The sequence below is a fragment of the Colossoma macropomum genome, unplaced genomic scaffold (assembly GCF_904425465.1).
Source record: "Colossoma macropomum unplaced genomic scaffold, Colossoma_macropomum, whole genome shotgun sequence".
Lineage (NCBI taxonomy): Eukaryota > Metazoa > Chordata > Actinopteri > Characiformes > Serrasalmidae > Colossoma > Colossoma macropomum.
The window spans coordinates 1-17927 of record NW_023495955.1 but is presented as its reverse complement, the minus strand read 5'-3'; the positions used below and the strand labels follow the sequence as shown (position 1 = coordinate 17927).

The following is a 17927-nucleotide window of genomic DNA, read 5'->3' as shown; positions in this document are numbered from 1 at the left end:
AAGGTCTATAATTTGATAGTTTGCAGGGATCAAGATTAGCTTTCTTAATCAGAGGTCTAATTACTGCTAGTTTAAGAGTTTTGGGATATAGCCAAGGCTAAGAGAGGAGTTTATTGTTGACAGGATAGGCTTGGTTATTTCTGGCAAAATTTCTTTGAGTAAACGAGTCGGAATATACAAGTACAAGTAGAAGATTTTGCGGAGGAAACTATTTTAACTAGTTCATTTTGTTGAAGTAAGGTAAATGATTCCAGCCTCTCTGCAGTTGTTACAATATTCTCATGATTTAGACTGTCATTATAAGGCAGCAAGTTTGTAGAGTTTAACTGTGCATTCTGAATTTCCTGTCTAAAGTTTTCAATTTTATCACTAAAGAAATTCATAAATTCCCTTCGCAGGGAAAATATTATAATCCCTGCAGAGAGGCTGGAATCATTTACCTTACTCCAAGAAAATGAACTAGTTAAAATAGTCTCTTCCACAAAATCATCTACTTGTATGTTAGATCCGATTCCTACAGGTTTACTCAAGGAAATTTTGCCTGAAATAACCAAGCCTATTCTGTCAATAATAAACTCTTCTCTTAGCCTTGGGTACATCCCAAAATCTCTTAAACTAGCAGTAATTAGACCGCTGATTAAGAAAGCTAACCTTGATTCCTGCGAACTATCAACTTATAGACCCATCTCAAATCTCCCCTTATATCAAAGATCTTGGAAAAAGTTGTAGCAAAACAATTAAGCTCCTATTTGCATAGAAATCAAATACACGAAAAATTTCAATCTGGTTTTAGGCCACATCATAGTACAGAAACAGCACTAGTAAAAATTGTAAATGATCTATTATTATTTTCTGACCAAGATCATGTGTCCTTGTTAGTCCTCCTCAATCTTAGTGTGGCATTTGACACAATAGACCACTGTCGTGCCACATTACCTTTTTGAAAAGCTGTTTTACATTATATATATAAATAGCTAGTTGTTATTCTCTGAAAGACCACTAGGTGTCAGTAGCTATGTAGCAGCCTCTCACATAGCAGGAAGTGAGAGCAGGTCCAACTCATGGGAGCTAGCTGTATTGTATCTCGGTCAATCCAGTGAGATCTGCACACATCCAAATGCCTGTGATAGCTTTGTGGGTATGTACAAATTGTTTTTATCTTAATCTATCATCGTAGACCCTTAGTTTCTGGAAATTGTACATTTTGAGAGTTGTTATATGTTAAGGATTGATTGGGGTGCCATTGTGGCAGTTTATACATGTGTTTAGATGTGAGAATGGGTGTATGAGCATGATACCGTGTGATTCCTTGTTTGCCTTTGGGATAATTATACACTAACCAGTTGCAGTAAAACACAAAAGATTGTATTTCATTTGTTGGTTAATGTTAAAGGGGAACATATTGTTGAATACTGTTTTTCTGTGTTTTAGTTTCACCTTTCCTTGCAACAATAAACCTGTGGACAAGGGCCAACTGTCTTCAGAGTGGTGATGTTAAGGAGAGAGTTTATCTGTCTGTCAGCACATAGGACAGAACAGTGAAACCACAGCTTTCTGGCGGGCATGGGATAACGCAGTATAGACTGGCAGATAACAATAACATCTTCACACAACCAGTGAACGACTGTCAGAGTTGGTCTAAACAGAGATATACTAAACTGTGCCAAGATGGAGGAAACCTCTTCCTTAAAGACACACTCTCGTGCTTCGTGTTCCTCAGTACGATCTAGTACATCATCAACCGGGTCTGCTGCAGCCAGAGCACGAGCGAGAGCAGAAGCAGCAAAAGCACGTCTTTCCTTTGCTGAAGAGGAACTTAGCCTAAAAGTGGAAAAGGCTAAGTTGGAAGCATCTATGGAAATGCTAAATTACAAGAAAGAGACTGCTGCTGCCATTGCCGAAGCAGAAGCACTCGAAGCTGCAGCTGATTTCAATATGGAGAAACTTAGCTGCAGGTTAAGTTTAAATTCTGTTCCCTTGGATGTCGCACAGCGAACAGAGCAATATGTTGTCGAGCAAGCCCAAGTACAAGAGAAAGAGTTCCAGCAAGATGGGGATGGTCTCTTACCAAAAACAGAGCCAAGTTCTAGCTACAGTGTTCCATCTTCTCATCTTAAACCTGAAGCCAAACCATTTGTTCCAAACCAAATCAACACTGCTTCCCAGTCATCTCGTCTTACCTCACAACAGCCTTATACATGTGAAGATGAAGGTCACTATGTACCGCATAAAGTTAGGTTCAAGAGCAACCATGCTTCTTCAGTGCAACATTTCACACCTTCAAAAGATGAAAATCGTCCCACTCCTTCACCCTACCCTATGGGCCCAAACTCCGGTGATGGCAGCTCATATGTTCATGACTTTATGAGATACCTTGCTCAACGTGAAGTTGTAGCTACAGGTTTACTTCAGTTTAATGATAAACTTCAGAACTACAGAGCCTGGAAACGTTCATTTCAGTCAGCTACAAGTGGATTAAATCTAACACCAAGTGAGGAGATGGACCTTCTGCTAAAATGGCTAGGCAAGGAGTCAGCAGGACATGTTGAACAGATAAGGGCAATACATATCAACCATCCAGAAGCAGGGTTGGCTATGACATGGGACAGGCTTGAACAAATCTATGGCTCAACAGAGGTAATAGAAGATGCTCTGTTCAAACGCATTGATGCCTTTCCAAAAATAACAAATCGCGATTATGCTAAACTAACGAAGTTGAGTGATCTACTAATGGAACTGCTGTCAGCCAAGGATGAAGGAGACCTGCCTGGTCTCTCCTTCCTTCGACACAGCAAGAGGAGTGAACCCAATTGTACAGAAGCTCCCGTTTCGTTTGCAGGAAAAGTGGGCATCAGTCGGTGCATCTTACAAGCGGCAAAAGCATGTTACCTACCCTCCCTTTGCCTACTTTGTAGACTTTGTTCAACAGGAAGCTAGCATTGGAAATGATCCAAGCTTCAACTTCATGTCACATACAGATATGGCTCCCGGGACAGAGAAGACAGTTTGGAAGTCAAACAAACTACGAGAAGTTGCTGTTCATAAGACAGAAGTGTTGCCCAGTGGCATTTTTGATTCTGTTGAGTATCCAAGCAAGGGTGATGATTGCAACAAGCTGTGCCCCATTCATAAAAGACCACACCCTCTGCGTGAATGCCATGCATTCAGAGAAAGGCCCATTGAAGATCGTAAGGCATATTTAAAGGAGAATAATGTGTGCTTTAAATGCTGTTCCTCGTCATCACATGTTGCTAGGAACTGTAAAACTAAAGTTCAATGTTCTGAATGCAAAAGTGAAAGACACCATGAGATACCAACTCCTGATGTGGCTCTTCACCATGCACACCTCGAGTCAGTGGCACACTTCATCCCAGAAGTCGATCCTCAAGCCCCAATTATGCTTCTTCTAGGTCGGGACATAATTAGAGTGCATAAAGTCCGCAAACAGGTGAATGGTCCACACAACCTGCCTTATGCACAGAAGCTGGATCTAGGGTGGGTCATTGTAGGCAATGTATGTCTAGGTAGCATCCACAAACCCCAGACAATCAGCACTTTCTACACCAACACCACAGAGCTACAGCACCCTACGCTCTTTGATCCATGTCCTAATGTATTCCGTATCAAAGAAAAGTACAGCGATGTCCAGGTGCTTAATCACTGTCCCCCATTGTCTGAGGAGAATTGTTCCTGTGAGACTGACCACCTGGGATGCACTGTTTTCAAGAGGACCAAGGACGACAATAAGATTGCTCCTTCAATCCAAGATGCATCCTTCATGAAAATAATGGATGAGGGACTACAGAAAGATTCAAACAACAGTTGGATTGCACCATTACCCTTTAAGTGTCCAAGGCAGCGACTCCCCAACAACAGACCCCAAGCACTTAAGCGTCTTATGTCCCTCATGCGCAACTTTGACAAGAAGCCTGAAATGAGAGATCACTTCCTCAGCTTCATGGACAAGATGTTTAAGAATGGCCATGGTTGAGTTGGCTCCTCCTCTCAGGGAGGAAGAAGAACGATGGTACCTGCCAATGTTCGGAGTGTATCATCCAAAGAAACCAAAGCAAATCAGAGTGGTGTTCGATTCTAGTGCCAAATACAATGGTGTACCGCTCAACGATGTACTGTTAACTGGGCCTGACCTAAACAACACACTGATTCGTGTACTGATATGCTTCAGAAAAGAAGCAATTGCCTTTACAGCAGACATAGAACAGATGTTCTATTATTTTTTGGTAAAAGAAGATGACAGGAACTTCCTCCGTTTTCTCTGGTATCTGGACAATGACGTTTCCAAAGAAATTATGTATTATCGCATGAGGGTCCACGTCTTTGGTAATAGCCCCTCGCCTGCAGTGGCTATTCATTGTCTACACCAGTCAGTGCAGGGCGAAGGGTTCCATGTCGACTCAAATGTTAAGCACTTTGTGATGCGTGACTTTTATGTCGATGACGGTTTGAAGTCTATGCCTGCTGTGGAAGCTGCTGTTGACTTGCTTAAAAGGACACAGGACATCCTCTCTAGATCAAACCTGAGGCTGCATAAAATTGCAGCAAACAGCAAAGAGGTCATGAAAACTTTTCCGTCCAAAGATCATGCAAGCGACCTTAAGGACCTAGACCTTGGAGTAGATCTGCTGCCAGTGCAACGCAGTCTGGGACTCAATTGGGACCTCCAAACAGACTGCTTCCTCTTTAGTGTATCTGATGAGATGAAACCTTCCACTTGACGAGGTGTCTTATCCATAGTCAACAGCCTCTATGATCCTCTTGGGTTTGTAGCCCCAGTTACAATCCAGGGCAAGGAGATTCTTAGAGAAATCACTGTTGAGAACAGTGACTGGGATGTGCCATTAACCCAAGAAATGGAGGAGGTTTGGGTGTCATGGAGAACCTCTTTAGCAGAGCTATCCAATCTTTCCATCCCCAGACCCTATACTGAAACTTCACCTTCAGCGGCTGTCAGAAGGGAATTGTGTGTCTTTTCGGATGCATCAACCAAGGCTATTGCTGCAGTGGCATATATTAAAGTCACAGATGTTGCTGGCAACAGTCATATTGGGTTTGTAATGGGCAAAGCCAAGCTGGCCCCCCGGCCTGAGCACACAGTACCGAGATTGGAACTTTGTGCAGCAGTGCTTGCTGTTGAGTTGGCAGACCTAATCTCAGGAGAACTAGACCTTCAGATTGATGCCATAACCTATTACTCGGACAGCAAGGTCGTTCTGGGCTACATTTGTAATGAAACCAGGCGCTTTTATGTCTACGTCAATAATCAGGTACTTCACAACCGAAGATCCTCCCATCCAGACCAGTGGCACTATGTGCCATCAGAACAGAATCCTGCAGATCATGCAACACATTTTGTGACTGCAAGCCATTTGAAAGACACAAACTGGCTAAGTGGACCCAAATTTCTGTCTGCACCCCAGCCAAACACCTCTGAGAGCAGCTTTGAGCTTGTTGATCCAAGCTCAGACCCAGACATCCGGCCTTTAGTGTCCACTTTAAGTACTACATCATCATCTAAGCAGCTGGGTTCTCACAGATTCACCAAGTTATCTTCTTGGAAATCACTGACTCGTGCCATTACTCGCCTCATACACATAGTCAAACTTTTCAAGAAAACACAGGAGAAAACCAGCTCCTGCAGGGGCTGGCATTACTGCACAACTAAATTCACAGTTGAGGAATCTAGTCAAGTTTCAGCAATCCTCATTCAAGCAGTACAACAGGAAGTCTACAGCGAAGAGATCAGATGCCTCAAAAAGCAGGAGAAGATATCGCGAAGTAGTCCTCTCAAAAATCTGGACCCCTTCATCGATGCTCACGACCTCTTGAGAGTTGGAGGTCGTCTCTACCAGTCAAGCCTTGATCAGGGTGAAAAGACCCCTTTGATTATACCTGGCAAACATCACATTGCAACCTTACTTATCAGACAGCACCATGAACAAACACAACATCAAGGCCGTTTGTTCACAGAAGGAGCTATCCGTTCAGCTGGCTTATGGATAGTTGGTGGGAAGTGGAAAGTAAGCAGCATCATACATCAGTGTGTAACATGTAGACGGCTAAGAGCTTCACTTGGCAACCAAAAAATGGCCAGCCTTCCAGCAGATCGTCTTTCCACAGATCCTCCATTCACAAATGTGGGATTAGATGTGTTTGGCCCTTGGAGTGTCTCCTCACGCCGAACCAGAGGAGGACTCTCACAAAGTAAACGGTGGGCTGTGATCGTCACATGTTTGAGTATAAGAGCTGTTCATATTGAGGTAATAGAATCCCTCGACACATCCAGCTTCATCAATGCACTAAGGCGTTTTCTTGCTGTGCGCGGGCCAGTGAAACATATCTGTTCGGATCGTGGCACAAACTTTGTTGGTGCTTGCAAGGACTTAAAGATACCTTCGAACATTGATGGTGCAGCTGTGAAGACCTATCAGACCATGGCTGTGCATGGACCTTCAATCCACCACACGCTTCCCATTTCGGTGGAACATGGGAAAGAATGATTGGTCTTGCAAGGAGAATTCTGGACTCCATGTTTCTCCAGCTGAAAGGAACACTTACTCATGAAGTGCTGGTTACCTTTATGGCCGAAGTATCAGCCATTATCAATTCCAGGCCTCTTGTTCCCGCGACAACTGACCCAGATGATCCATTTATTCTTACACCAGCAACTCTTCTGACACAAAAGGTGAACATTGTTCCAGTTCCTGCAGGGGAGTTTGGAGAGTCAGACCTCTACAAGCGCCAATTGCGACAAGTTCAGCACCTGTCCAACACTTTCTGGGATAGATGGCGAAAGCAGTATCTCCCAACTTTACAGGCACGCAAGAAGTGGCAGTCCATTCAACCAAACATTGAAAAAGGAAGTGTTGTTCTCCTCAAGGACAGCCAGGTTCCTAGGAATGAATGGCCCCTTGGACTAGTAACATAGACCTTCCCAAGCAAAGATAAGAAAGTGCGTCAGGTTGAGATTAGGATCATGAATCATGGTAAGGCTACACTTTTCCTTAGGCCTATTACCGAGGTGGTACTTCTTCGTCCTCCAGATGCATAGATATATGACGTGTCGTGATTATCGAGTGATGTGTACCCACATCAGACGGGGAGTGTCCTGCCACAATACATTTGTGAAAAGCTGTTTTACATTATACATATAAATAGCTAGTTGTTGTTCTCTGAAAGACCACTAGGTGTCAGTAGCTATGTAGCAGCCTCTCACATAGCAGGAAGTGAGAGCAGGTCCAACTCATGGGAGCTAGCTGTATTGTATCTCAGTCAATCCAGTGAGATCTGCACACATCCAAATGCCTATGATAGCATCGTGGGTATGTACATATTGTTTTTATCTTAATCTATCATTGTAGACCCTTAGTTTCTGGAAGTTGTACATTTTGAGAGTTGTTATATGTTAAGGATTGATTGGGGTGCCATTGTGGCAGTTTATACATGTGTTTAGACGTGAGAATGGGTGTATGAGCATGATACCGTGTGATTCCTTGTTTGCCTTTGAGATAATTATACACTAACCAGTTGCAGTAAAACACAAAAGATTGTATTTCATTTGTTGGTTAATGTTAAAGGGGAACATATTGTTGAATACTGTTTTTCTGTGTTTTAGTTTCACCTTTCCTTGCAACAATAAACCTGTGGACAAGGGCCAACTGTCTTCAGAGTGGTGATGTTAAGGAGAGAGTTTATCTGTCTGTCAGCACATAGGACAGAACAACCACACTATCTTACTAGACAGACTAGAAAACCTTGTAGGGGTAACAGGAATAGCTCTTTCCTGGTTCAGGTCTTACCTCACTGATCGCTATCAGTTTGTTAATATAAACGGTGAATCATCTGTTCTCACAAAAGTAAAGTATGGTGTTCCACAAGGCTCTGTTTTAGGACCTGTATTATTCACATTATATATGCTACCACTAGGCACCATTATCAGTAAACACGGCATAAACTTCCACTGCTATGCCGATGACACTGTTATATTTAGCCAGCGACCCAGATGATAGAATTAAACTTAGCAAGATTGAAGACTGTATAAAAGACATAAAGGACTGGATGTCGAGTAACTTTCTCCTTCTTAATTTGGATAAAACAGAGGTTCTGCTTCTTGGTCCAAAAGCAGCTAGAAACAAACTGTCTGATTTTACACTTAAACAATTTCTCAGTTGCATCAAGCTCATCTGTAAAAAGCCTTGGTGTCATTATAGACCCTGATCTGTCCTTTGACACGCATATAACTAATATTACTAGAACAGCCTTCCTGCATCTCCGCAATATTGCTAAATTGAGAAATGCATTATCTCTACAGGATGCAGAAAAGTTAGTTCATGCATTTATTACTTCAAGGCTAGACTACTGTAATGCCCTGCTGGCTGGATGTCCCAGCAAAAGCCTTAACAAGCTTCAGTTGGTCCAGAACGCTGCAGCCAGAGTCCTTACAAGAACCAGAAAGTTTGACCATATCAGCCCAGTTTTATCAACCTTACACTGGTTACCAGTTAAATTTCGGATTGATTATAAAATTCTCTTACTGACTTACAAAGCACTAAACGGACTTGCCCCTCAGTACCTGAGTGAACTTCTCTCTCACTATGAACCATCACGCCTACTTAGATCACAAGGTCTACAAAGTTACATTGGGGGGGAGAGCTTTCTCATACAAAGCCCCCCAGCTTTGGAATAGTTTTCCTGTTAATGTACGGGACTCAGACACAGCCTCAGTGTTTAAGTCTAAGCTAAAAACTTACTTGTAGAATCAAGCCTTTGGTAATTAGTTTTCCCTGTCAGTTCTATACCTGCCTGAGTCTCTGCTAACACTGTAATTTGTGATCGGTCAGCCATTACAGAACTGACTCTCTGTGTGTTTTCCTCTCTATGTGTTTTCTTTTCTTTTCTTCGCCGAGTTGAACAGCTGCCCATCCTGTGCGTCTGATGCTGCTGCCTCTTCTGCCTTGATTGGGTGCCACTGCTCGCCAGCCCTCTGTACCGGCTTACCAACATTGAGCCTCCTGCTGTACAACGCCGTGCAAACCTCACCCTCACAACCTGACCCCACTGATACTACTGCTGTTGCTACATGAACTAATCAAAATTATTCATTTGAACTAATCGAATTAATCAATCACCCATTGCAGAACTGACTGTGTGTTTTTCCTTTCTTTCCTTTGCCGAGTTGAACAGCTGCCCATCCTGTGCGTTCAGATGCTGCTGCCTCTTCTGCCTTGATCGGGTGCCACTGCTCACCGTGCAAACCTCACCCTCACAACCTGACCCCACTGATGCTGCTGCTGCATGAACTAAACTAATCAAATTAATCATTTGCTCCACGTCTTTTCCCTGTTTTTGTACTATAATACTTTATTGTAAAAATGTTTACATTCCGGTGTCAACCAAAGGATGGGTTCCCCTTCTGAGTCTTGGTTCCTCTCAAGGTTTCTTCCTGTTTCTCTTAGGGAGTTTTTCCTTGCCACTGTCGCCACTGGCTTGCTCATGGGGGCTCGGACCCGGATTTCTTTTTGTAATGATGATTTCCTTGTAAAGCTGCTTTGTGACAACACCTGTTGTAAAAAGCGCTATATAAATAAACTTTACTTACTTACTACTTACATTGCTGCTATAGGCTAATGGCATCTAGGGTTCAGTAACTGTTTGGTTCTTAGTTATTTTAGAAATTGTGCTAAATAATAATCTAGGATTATTCTTATTGTTTTCTATGAGAGGAGAGATTTGAGCATGCTGCAGTAAGTGCTCTTCTATAGTCTATAAGGCTCTCCTTCAAGGCAGACTGAAACACTTCTAGTTTAGTCAGGCGCCATTTTTCGCTCTAGTTGTCTAACAGTGTTTTAAAGCTTGAGTATGATCATTATACCATGGGGCGAGTTTCTTCTGCCTTACTATTTTACTTTTTAATGGAGCCACATTATGTAGATCGAAAAGTATCCTCTAAGAACTTGGTCATAATATCTAATTCGGTAGGATTAGATGGACAGCTGACAGAAGCTGATAATTGTGGGAGGTTTCTGATAAAGCTACCAGCTGTGGAGAAAGTTATAGTCCGCTTAACACAATAGCATGGTGATGAATGTACATTACCACTAAAGCGAATTTCACACGAGATTAGGTAGTGATCTGAGACTGCTGTGCTCTGGGGGAGAATGGCTAAATGATCTATGTTTACACCAAAGGTCAGAATTAAGTCTAAAGTGTGGCTGCAGTTTGAGTGAAACCTACAGAGTCTAAGATAGATATAAATGCCTTGCTTAGTGCATCTTGAGGTTTGTCAAAGTGCATATTAAAATATCTGACAATTATGACTTTATTTGAATAAATTATTAAACTTAGAAAATTAGAAAGTCTGAGAATTCCTGTAAGAACTGAGAATACGGCCCTGGCGGTCTAGAGATTGTAATTAGTGAAAAGGAATTCTTATTTGTTCCTTGATCACTTATATTAAGAAAGAGAACTTCAAAAAAAGAGAATTTATAGCCTACTTTCTGGCTCACGCCTAAAGCTTTAGTATGGATAGTTGCTATACCTCCACCCCGGGGTGGCTTCATTTAGACTAAAGTATTCATCGGGTCTAATCCACGTTTCTGTGAGGCACAGAGCATCAAAATCATGTATCGGTAATAATTTAATTTACAACGACGGCCTTAGATGTAAGAGATCTTATGTTAAGCAGTTTTAAACCAAAGGTGCTGTAACTGCAAACTGGTATAACTGATCTGATATTAATCAAGTTACTGGAGCAAACTTTATGAGGATTTTTGATGCTTTGTTTTATTCAGGGAACAGACACAGTCTCAATTGGGTGGAACCTATGTGGCGTCTCAAGGCAGCTAGCAGACGGTCGGTTTAGCCTGTTTGTCTGCTGCCTGGCCTTGGCCCTGGTTTGTCAGCAACTAACTGTCCTACATACATCTTTTTACATTTTAATCTGAATTATTTTTGTCTTTAATCATTTGTGAAGGCTGCAGTGTATAAAAACTATTGTATAAATAAACTTACCTTGCCTATAAACAGCACTCTCACATAATCGTCTTTTCTGTCCAAGTGAGTCACTGACAGGTGAATGGCAGAGGATATAACATCCTCTTTAGACCAGTTAGGGCGACATACAAACTGAAATAGATCCGCTACGTAAGGAAGACGAAGCATCAACTGAAATGGATCCAGCCTAGCATTTACCACCTTTACACTTCCTGGCACACCCTTTTCAACACTTTCTCCTCTAGCTAGCGGCATTACGCAGTCCTAAGGTCTGGTTTGTGAAGCAGCCTGAGGTCATGAAGCACCTTCAATAGTCCATCATTCTCAACCGTAAATAGTGTTTAGTTGGCATGATAAACAATTATACTTGACTAATTTTTGATCTTACCATCAAATAGCCTACTTTAAAATATAATTTTTAAATATACCATCATACTCTTATAACTGATTGGTAAAGCTGTCAATGTCAGATTTTTTACATAAGCATAATTGATGCTTTATTGACGACAGCCGACTGTCTCATTTTCCATAACTGGGGTGGCCAGACAATTTTTTCAGTGACAGTGAGTTCTGCAGGTTAATAACCCAGAAGCCCATTTCAGTCTGAGAGACTCTCAGCGACAACATTCATCTGTACTTACCTTGGATTTGCTAAGATGTATCCATCACTGCGATTGGTGAATTGAATGGCGACATTTCTGTTTGTGTTTATGCTCTGGGATATTTGCTCAATGGAGGTGCCAAACAGGGTCGCACTAGACAAAACAGTTGATGCTGCTGCAGCTGCCATTGCCTAATGAGAGTGGAAAAAGTATTAATTAATTGACCAAGTGGGTTTTAAGGCCTGTCATAGGATATAAAACATCATATTATTGGTTAATATTATTTTGCCCTACCCGCTGGTGCATGGTGAAATCATCATCAGAAGGCATGTTTGAGGCAGGACAGAAGAAGAAATTTTGACAAAAGACTACAGAAAATCAAGAACACAGGATCTGATGTACTGAGCCTATTACACCAATTTCTGCTTGCATGTTCTGTATGACACTGGCACACAAGTCTAAACACTTTTATGGGCCGTGTACCTGGAAAACACTTTTCTGTCCCTCAGGCGCATGCATTTGAGGGAGGGACGCACAAAACATGTCGGAATTGCAAAAAAGGGGGTGGAGATATTGAAAAAGCAGCTGATTACATATTCCACTCACTTAACTAAATCTCAAAGACATGTTGTTGAGAGCATCCTTTAACAATGACTGCAGACAAAGTGGCTAGACAGACACAGAATCTGAAAAAAAATTTTTACACTGTTTTTACACAATTCATAGTAATCGATTGTATCATTAAAAGGGCCGCGTCACCATGTTGGTAGGTGAGCTGTAACTCTGCCTGTGCTCTGATAGAGCTTGTCTCATCACCATTACTGCAGATACAGCCCCGCAGGTGGATAAACACCAATAAAACAGACCAGTATGAACACAAAAGGATGAAAAGACACTTTAGATGCATCTCCAGAAAACACTATGAGAAGATTAGCTAGATTAGTGGATCCGTATAACCTGCACATCTCCAGAGTTCAAAACATTCCAGTGTGTGATATTTTACAAAACTAATAAAAGAGATATAAAGCCAAAGTCAGCTTCATATTCACCAGCTTCTCATTTGAACTTTCTGTTCCACCTTGAAATGGAGCTGCAGTTACACTGTGGTGCCTTAAACACACAACCCCAATTCCACAAAAGTTGGTACGCTGTGTAAAATGTAAATAAATCGAAATAAAAACTGAATGCGATGATTTGCAAATCTCATAGACCCATATTTTATTCACAATAGAACATAAAAAACATATCAGATGTTGAAAGTGGGACATTTTACTATTTCATGAAAAATATTAACTCATTTAGAACTTGATGACAGCAACTCATCTCAAAAAAGTTGGGACAGGGCCATGTCTACTATTGAGTAGCATCCCCTCTTCTTTTAACAACAGTCTGTAAACGTCTGGGAAGTGAGGAGACCAGTTGCTGGAGTTTTGGGAGAGGAATATTGTCCCATTCTTGTCTGATGTAGGATTCTAGCTGCCCAACAGTCCTGGGTCTTCTTTGCTGGATTTTTCGTTCCATGATGCGCCAAATGTTTTCTATTGGTGAAAGGTCTGGACTGCAGGCAGGCCAGTTCAGCACCGGGACTCTTTATCTGCGAAGCCATGCTGTTGTGATGGATGCAGTATGTGGTTTAGCATTGTCTTGCTGAAATATTCAAGGCTAACCCTAACCCTAACCCTAACCCTTCCCTGAAAGAGACATTGTCTGGATGGGAGCATATGCTATTCTAAAACCTTGATATACTGTTCAGCATTGGTAGAGCCTTTCCAGATGTGTAAGCTGCCCATGCCATAGGCACCAATGCAACCCCATACCATCAGAGATGCAGGCTTTTGAACTGTGCGCTGATAACAAGCTGGATGGTCCCTCTCCTCTTGAGTCCGCAGGACACAGCGTCCGTGGTTTCCAAAAAGAATTTCAAATTTTGATTCATCTGACCACAGAACAGTTTTCCATTTTGCCTCAGTCCATTTGTGGACTGTGAGCTTTGGCCCAGAGAAGTTGGCGGCATTTCTGCATCCTGTTTATATATGGTTCCTTCTTTGCATGATACAGCTTTAATTTGCATTTGTGGATTGCACGGTGAACAGTGTTCACAGACAATGATTTCTGGAAGTGTTTCTCAGCCCATGCAGTGATTTCCAGTACAGAATCATGCCTGTTTTCAGTGCAGTGCCGCCTGAGGGCCCGAAGAGCACAAGCATCCAATATTGACCGTTGGCCTTGTTCCTTGAGTAAAGTGATTTCTCCAGATTCTCTGAATCTTTTTATGATATTATGCACTGTAGATGGTGGGATATCCAAAGTCTTTGCAATTTTACATTAAGGAACATTTTTCTGAAATTGTTCCACAATTTTTAGATGCAGTTTTTCACAGATTGGTGAACCTCTGCCCATCTTTGCTTCTGAGAGAATCTGCCTCTCTAAAATGCTCTTTTTATATCAAGTCATGTGTTTGTTGCAAATTGCTCCTCCAGCTACTTTTCCAGCCTTTTGTTGCTCTGTCTTAACTTTTTTGAGATGCTGCCATCAAGTTCTAAATGAGTTAGTGTTTTTCATGAAATGGTAAAATGTCTCACTTTCAACATCTGATACATGTTCTATGTTCTATTGCAAATAAAATATGGGTCTATGAGATTGCAAATTATTGCATTCTGTTTTTATTTACATTTATTTACATTTTACACAGCATCCCAACCTTTTTGGAATTGGGATTGTAGAACAAATTACAAAAGTTGGCGAATATAAAGCCAACATCAGCTTACCTTACTAAATGCAATAATTTACCTAAATAAATTCATTAATTAACCTCAATAAACACATTACTTTACCTCAATACACAAATTACTTTACCTCAATAAATGCTCCGCTCAAATTTTCTCTTGGAGATGTTTAATGAGCAGCTGTTGAACGCGTCTCATTGGGTGATCTAACACCGCGTCCCAAACCTCACACTTCTGTACTTCACCTACTACACTTCTAATGGTATATGTGCTATTTTTACACACTATTTAGTGAGCTAGTATGCAGTTTGGGACAGGGTACTCGTAACGCAGCAGGAAATCTCAGCCGTTTAGATTTCAGCTTTCATTTGCTATCACTACAACAAATCTAAAAAATTAAGGCAATACATATCAGTTAATATGCTTTAAAAATGAGACTTAAAGTGATCCAAAAAAATATTGTGTTTTACTGCCTCTGCTTGATCAGTTATGGATTTGTTATCTCATTACAAACAGCCACAGCACTGCTGAATGAACTTTATGTTGCCTACCAAAATGGTGGCAGTGTGCTTGTGACATCATCACAATACTATCAATCAGATGTGAGAAGATGCAATACGGCATGTGCTGGGATGCACTTCCAGTCCATATTATCATTCAAACTCTGTTATCTTAGCCAGATCAAATATTAATCCTGTAGATAAGAGATCATCAAATCTATACCTTTAATCCAGTCTCCAGTCCTGGATTTTGCAAACACTGGATCCAACACAAGATCCAAGTTCCAACCACAGTTGGCCACTCCTGCTCCAACTAATCAACCTCTTCCCAAGTGATTGGCTGGATCAGATATATTTGAGTTAATTAACAGGCAGGGCAGCTTATTGGATACAAATTGGAACTAATCTCTTCATGAAGGTAGCTCTCCAGGACCAGGGTTGAAGACCACTGCTGTAGAATGTTTTGGTGGGAAAGAACTTCATTAATTAACACTGTTTTCTTTTCATCACTGAAATGTATTTTGTTTTGTTTCGAGCTTCTTGATGGTTGCATTAAACCAGTTCATCTTGTAATTGTTATTCAGCCAATAGTGGTTTTATTTATTGTTGTTGCTTTGCACAGAATTAAGTAAACATTAACATTATCTGTGTGATAATTGTACTTTATGTGGCTAACATTAGCCTATCAACTGAATTATGTAGCTAACATAGCTTACCCAGCAAACTTGGCTTGAATAGACTTTATATCGACACGCTTCTGACAATGTGTGGTACATTACTTCTGATAAGGTTTTTTTGTGTGCTAAAGGTTGGTCATGTTTGTGTTTTTTTCTGAAAATGTTGTCATCTTTTCTGTTTACAGGTTGGAAATAACATGACAGAAATTCTGCAGCAAACTTAATAGATGTGTTTTCAGTTTAACAGTAACCCAATAATAATAGGGTAGAACGAGATGGGATGAACCCAGTACTGGGTTAACGTAACCATATTTTAACCCAGACTGTTGGGTTATTCAAGTCAGATTAACCCAGTGTGTTGTGTTATATAGTGACCCAGCACTGGGTTATGGATAGTGCCCAAATTGAGTTGTTTTTAACCCAGGATTATTTTGAGTTTGGGCAGACCTAACCAATTAAACATTTGGGTTTTTTTTGTTAGTTTGCTTTGTTTGTTTGTTTTGAAGTGAAAAGGAGTAAAGACAAACTCTGCAGCATAAATAAATAAATTCTTAATAACACCACCTTCAGGGCAGATTTTGGGGTATGTTTAGGATCATCTTCCTGTTGTAGAAGCCCACTTTTTTTTTAGCTTCAAATTCTTGACTGACTGAGTTGCTTCCAGAATGTGCAGACATTTGGTAGAATCTATTCTTCCTTCTACTAGTACAATTTTTCATGTGTCACAACTCCAGGGTATAATAGATCCACCACCATGCTTAACAGTTCACAAAGTCATTTTTTTCATCAAATGCTGCTTCTTTTTTTCTCCAAACATACTTTTGGTGACTGTGATTAAAGAGTTTACTTTTTACTTCATCAGTCCAGAGCACTTGTTTCCAAAATGCCTCTGGATTATCAAGATGTTGTTTTGCATACTTTAGCCATTGACTTTTATGATGAGGTTGCACATTTCCTTCTGGTCACTCTTTCATGCAAATCATGTTTGTTTAAGCAACACTGCTCATTAGAACAGTGCACCAGCACTCCTGCTTGACCTAAACCCTCCTGAATGTCCTTTACTTTCAGATGGGGGTTTTGCTTTGCCTTTCTGGCAAACATATGAGCAGTTCTACAACATATGAGCAGTCCTACAACATATGAGCAGTTCTACAGCATATGAGCATTTCTATCTGAGAGTCCTCCAGATCTTGCCTTGACTTCCACAGATCCCTTTAACTGCTATTTCTTAATGACATTTCATACAGTGAAAACTGCAAGCTGGAAGTGCTTTGATACATTCTTATAGCCTTCTATTGTCTTGTAGGCATCAATTAACTTCATTTAACTTCATTTAAAGCTCCTCAACCAGCTGTTTAGAGGAGCCCATAGTTGTTGAGTGTTAGCACAAGGATTGAAGAGTTAGAGAATTTATTACGCTCTGGAGTTCTCATTGGCTAACGGTTCCTAATGGCTATTTTTTATGTGTCAATCAAGGCTTTACAAGTTGAGGCTTACAGCTTTAAGTTCAGAAATGTACTGGAAGGGTGTTCAAACCTTTGCACATACTACATTAACCTCTATATTTTAAGTTTAGCAGATTTTTTTTTATTTCTCAAATAGCGTCCTGCAAATGTTGCATTCACAACTTTTCTCTTCAAAAATCAACAAAATATGTCATGTGGCCAGGGTGCCTGAATGTTTGTGTAACTTTAATGAGGGTGCCCTGTTGCATTTACCAACAAAAGTCCCACTTTTGCTGAGTTCACCTTAAATATGACTAGTATTTTCCAGGCAATTTCAAAAGTCATTAAAAGATTTAAACACATACCTGACCAAAGAAGTCTCTCAGTGGTTGTTTAAGTGTGTAGAGCTGGAGTTTGTCTTATAGAGATGAATCTTAGGTTGTCCTATTAAGTCAGACTGCTTGTATCTATATAACAGCCTATACAACCACAAGAGGAAGGAAATGACCAATTGATATAGATCCGTCTTTGACAAGAGTTTCTTGTTCTGTAAACTTTATTAACTTAACCACGTAAGAAGTACTCTGTGTAGCGTCTCTTCCTTTCACTTTCCTTACCGCTTATGGAGCAGGTTACTGGTAACAAGCAGATGCAAAAAACTTCTCAGAAACAAAAATCTTCATGCAAAAACTTTTACTATTCCAGTATTGATGTTTACAAGTCATAGTTGCTCATTAGGATTTCGTCAGAAAACTATGTTACTCCTAACCTGACCGTCTTAAATCTGTTAACTCAACACTCACATTCAAGGACGCTGTAGGAATGTTTCCATTACTATATTACACGTTCTTTAACTGCAACAACAATCCATAAATATCATGTCCAGCAATTATATTAAGGTTTTACACAATATCAGAATAATAAACAAAAAGCAAAATGTTTACTGAACACTATAAGATTCTTAAAT

General features: G+C 40.7%; 1 protein-coding gene across 1 annotated transcript in view; it reads right to left on the bottom strand.

Moving 5' to 3' along the window:
• Positions 1 to 11942, bottom strand: part of LOC118803740 (DELTA-thalatoxin-Avl1a-like) — a 69676-nt gene extending 57734 nt beyond the window's left edge. The window contains exons 1-2 of the mRNA XM_036564228.1: positions 11907 to 11942; positions 11652 to 11803 (exon numbers count right to left, since the gene is read on the bottom strand). Of these exons, the coding sequence (XP_036420121.1) occupies positions 11652 to 11803; positions 11907 to 11942 (188 nt within the window). The remainder of the gene's footprint in view (positions 1 to 11651; positions 11804 to 11906) is intronic.
• Between the last annotated feature and the right edge of the window lie 5985 nt (positions 11943 to 17927).